Genomic DNA, 4,754 nt, shown 5'->3' on the forward strand with positions numbered 1-4,754 from the left:
ACCTCTGCTCTCGTTCTGCTTTCTTTTTCTCTTTAACCGTTTATTTTTGCTAACGTTACTACGGAAACAGCATTTGCCAATCTTCTCTTGATGGGAACCGAACTTATTGCTATTTCTTCCTGTGACTTGTTACCGGTTAAAATTCCTGACTTTTTGCACGTTTCGTCTACAGTTTATGATTAATATGATTATTACAAAACTCTGGGCTTCCTGAAACAGGTGTCGAGTTATGAAATTATATATTTTCTTATTTTGCAGTTTTATCCTGCATCTTTTATGCTCCATGTAAATATATTTATATCAAGCCTGTGCTTCTCTCCATTATTACCTCTTTCACTCTTTCTTTCTCTCTCTCTCTCTCCCAATGTATACATACATATATATAGATATATATATATATTATATATATATATATATATTATATATATATATATATATATATAATATATATATATATATATATATATATATATATATATATTATGCAGACAGACATACATACTTACATACACACATACAGAGGAGAGAAATCATTATCAAGTATGTAATTAATATGAATGCCTTAAACTTAAAATTAAAATTCTGGAGGCAGTAAATTAAAATTTTCAGCTATAGATTTGTTTCTGTGGTTATGTGGGTGTATGCTAATAGAAACTGTTTTTCCAATGAATTGCCTGCTCAACCGTTAATTAACAAATATAACATGGTATGAAAATTTATTTATTTGAAAACAAAATAGAAATTTATCTCTGTACAATACGGTTAAGAATTCTTCGTTGAGAGGATTCCATGCTTCAATTAAAATTACATAATCTGTTGTTAAATCTTTATTAATGCTATGATGATTTCGTTAATTATAGAATATTTTAAATATAATGTTAAGTGGTTAAAGTATTCTCCTTACTTAATTTAATCCTCATTAAGTATATATTACAAGTGATTTATCCAGCATATTGTGTTTTCATGGAGAGTCTTAAATATTCTTGGCTTTGTTGATGTTGTTTGCAATTTCTTAAAGATTTCCACAAAACAACGATTTACCGTTAGCTTTTCTCCAACATTCGAATAAAATCAGTGTTTTGTCTTATGTATGTGTGTGTGCATATGTGCGTGTGTGTGTGTGCATGAGTGTATGTGGGTCGGTGTGTGCGTATGTATATATATATATATATATACGAGTGAGTGGACAAACGAAAGAAGGGCACTCAGCTAATTGATTGGGAGTTACATGTATGGATCAAAACAGTTTGATTCAAATTCGTTGGTACTCTGAGTTTCATGCGTGATGCTAGTCCTCTGTATTCTTCTATCTACTGCTTTACTCTTTATTCTTCTATATTCTGAATAAACTGTGAATTTCCTGTCTAGAACTTTCATACATACTCACCTTGTCTCTGATGACGGAATACCCAGTATACAGACATGCTCGCCTATCACTTGAGATATCCCGAAACAGCTGTAAGACTTCAAAATTACCTTACTCTAATTAAATATTCTAAATGACTTGAGATATCTGTCCTGCTTTGGTTTTTGTTGTCCTTTTTCCTCTGATATATATAGCTGCTCACTCGGAAACCTAATACGGTTCGTTTACTCCAGTCTCAGCTGTGAACTTAGAACCTAACAGATGACCAATTATAGCACTTACTTAGCGTACCTATTCGTTTAGATCACCAGTGTACTAAACCCCTCACTCTCTCTCTCTCTCTCTCTATACATATATATATATATATACATACACATATATATGTGTGCGTGTGTGTGTGTGTGTGTGGTGTGTGTGTGTGTGTGTATAGATATATATATATATAGGGTTGTAAAGTTTTACAAATTTCACTACCAGTGGCCTATTGGTCTCATAATTATAAGTTAGTCTTGGATGGTTCGATTACCGATGAGGATTTGCCTAGTAAAATAAATTATTTTATTTACTAAAAAAATCCGAAACCTATAGGTATAACCGTAAAAACAAGGTAACAGTTTTTATTTTTCATTGCCTTTGAAATTGCTTAAATTTTGTGGTTTTTTGCCCTCTATCCCCCTCCATCCTTCAATCTGTTGATGAGCGTCTCATGACCTTCCATATCCCCGCAAGTAATTTCTCGTCATTGCACAGTATCAGTGCATATGTGCCTTCTTTGTCAACATCCAAACAAGAACACATCTACTCCGTATTACAGATTGTTGTCAGTAAAATTCTATCTCATGAAGTCACATTGATGGGAGATTTTAATGCCATAAATGGTAACAACCATCCAGTTGGTCAAAAATAATAGAAGAACTTGGAAGGGGAAAGATGGCTGCAAAATGGTTTACAGTCTTTTAGTCAGCAGTCTGGCTTAAGAATCATAAACACAATGTTTTAGCAGGAAGATAAATATAAAATGACCCGGAAGATCCCCGATCTGGTAACTGATACATGTTTAACTATGTCATAAGAGCAAAGACTGCAGTGATTTCAGATTAACCGGATCTTACAAAACTCTCGAATGTTACTCGGGTCGCAGAATGTTTCGCAGCAAGGTATTTGTTAAACCATATACAAGGAGGCCACTGAGATCCAGTATACCTCCGAGAATAATTGTCTTCTTTAAAAAATCCGGAAACGACAAAGAATTTTTAAATGCATCTAAATTCAAAGCTTGGAAACATCGAGGAAATCAATGATCCTGATGTTTTGTGGCATAATATTGGTGACAGCGTCAAGTCATCTGCTGAAGAAGTTCTAGAATTCGTCAAATGCCAGCATCAGGATTGGGTTCGATTCGAATGATTTTCAAATCAAACCTTTCCAAGAAACTATGCACAAAGGACACAATCTTTAACAAACTCTCACCATCACTCAGATCTCTTTGCATTTCCTCTAAGAAAACTACTCAGAAAATATTGCGAGAGATAAAAAATATTTGATGGCCAAAAAAAGCCCTGGAATTAAAACAGGTTACTAACTCTCACAGTATGGCAATCTCAAAGCTGTGTCCAAAAAAAGGTGATATGGAACATTCTTTCTAACGGCATGTCAAAATTCTTAAGTAGCAAAGATGAAATTTTGAAAATATGGGTTGAGCACTTTAAATCGGAATTAAATCGAGAATCCAGTTATCGATGACATCCTTCACAGGCCTCTGACTGAGGAACTTGAAGAAGATCCTTCCTTGAAAGAGATAAGTACGGCTATTAAAAAACTTTGCAATGGTAAAGCTCCTGGACAAGACGGTATTTGCATGGAAGTGTACAAGCATGGTGGTACACACCATGTAAGAAAGCTGCGCAAATCGATCTGTTTAATCTGGGAAACCGGATCTCTTACCGCCACAGTTCAAAGATGCATCTATAATGCTCTTGTACAAAAACAAGGGGACGAAGAGTGTATGTGATAATCACGGGGAAATAACTTTGTTGTGCATAGCGGGAAAATTCTTGAGTGGGTGTTTCTTAACCGCATCAATAAGCATGTAGTAAACAGCATATGTCTGAATCCCAGTTTGAATTTCAGGCTGGAAGAGGCACAGTTGACATGATTTTTGCTCTTCGGCAAATTCAAGAGAAAGCACGTGAACAAAATACTGACTTGTACATGGTCTTTGTCGTCTTGACCAAGGCTTTTGATACAGTGAATCGTGAAGTGCTCTGGAAAATTTCGTCAAAAGCTAGACTTACTGATAAAATGGTAAGGTTAATAGTATCCCTGTACAAAGGAATGATGGCAACAGTGATATCTAGTAGTTCAGAGGCATCTTCTGCTGCCACTGGAACCAAACGGGGATGAGGTTTGGCCCCTGTACTGTTTTCCGTATTCTTCTCGATGATGCTCCAACATACTTTCAGGGATTACCATAAAAGGTGTAAAATTCCAGTTTCGCACAGAAGAAGAAGGTCTGTTAAACCTGAAAGGGCAAAGTTTCAGAAGATCAAAGGAAAAGACCAAGGAAGAGATCCTGCGTCACTTTCTGTTTTCTGATGATTTCTCACGCAGTTGAGGGAATTCAGGAAACGGTCGGTAGGTTTGTTGCGGCAGCTGCTCGTGCATTTGGATTGACTACCAACATCAAGAAGGTTGAAGTTGGTTATTCCAACCAAAGCCTGGGGCAGGACATACTCACGACTCGAACGCATTGATATACAAGAAGCCACTCAAATGGGTCAGGTCTTAGAAGTACAGTAAAATTTAAGGGTACCCTTGACGACGAAATCAATGTTAGAATAGCTAAAGCTACAAGCGCTTTTGGAAGGCTTGCCTATTCTTTGTGGGATGAATGCGATGTCAGTGTGAAAACTAAAATGAGTGTGTATGAATTTTGTATTTTGAGCATTTATGTATGGGGCAGAAGTATGGACTCCTTACTACAGACATATGAAGAAACTTAAAACCTTCCACGTGTGTTGTCTGTGAAACATATGCCACATAAAATGGCAAGATATCCAATGCCAAAATCTTAGAAAAATGATACCTCCAGCATCAGAAACATGCTGCTGATAGTTCTGTACAGATGAGTAGCACATATTCTTCGAATGAAAGATGATCGTATTTCTTTTGTATAACCAACAAGTAGAGGGATACCGCGGTAAAGGAAGACCTGTCCTTAGGTATAAGGATAAATTGAGGCAATCACTAAAATCTCTACAGCTTAATTTGACATCTTGGGAAAGTTATTGCCTTGATCGATCTGCATGGCGTAAAGTGTGTCATGGATTCATCAAGATAATTTGATTTGAAGAAAAAAGAATTATATCCTGCAATCAACAGACACAGT

General features: G+C 36.0%; 1 protein-coding gene across 1 annotated transcript; it reads left to right on the plus strand.

The window, feature by feature from the left end:
• Positions 1-2,623: 2,623 nt before the first annotated feature.
• On the plus strand, positions 2,624-3,769 carry LOC115215111. The gene is made up of 2 exons (XM_029784282.1): positions 2,624-2,758; positions 3,497-3,769. Exons 1-2 carry the CDS (start codon positions 2,624-2,626, stop codon positions 3,767-3,769), a joined length of 408 nt encoding a protein of 135 aa, XP_029640142.1.
• The last annotated feature ends 985 nt before the right edge of the window (positions 3,770-4,754 follow it).

The sequence above is a fragment of the Octopus sinensis genome, linkage group LG8 (assembly GCF_006345805.1).
Source record: "Octopus sinensis linkage group LG8, ASM634580v1, whole genome shotgun sequence".
NCBI lineage: Eukaryota > Metazoa > Mollusca > Cephalopoda > Octopoda > Octopodidae > Octopus > Octopus sinensis.

Coding starts and splice junctions, on each gene's coding strand:
- LOC115215111 (XM_029784282.1), top strand. CDS start 2,624: ATGCATCTAAATTCAAAGCTTGGAAACATCGAGGAAATCAATGATCCT. Junction 2,759..3,496: donor AATGCCAGCATCAGGATTGG/GTTCGATTCGAA, acceptor TTTGAATTTCAG/GCTGGAAGAGGCACAGTTGA.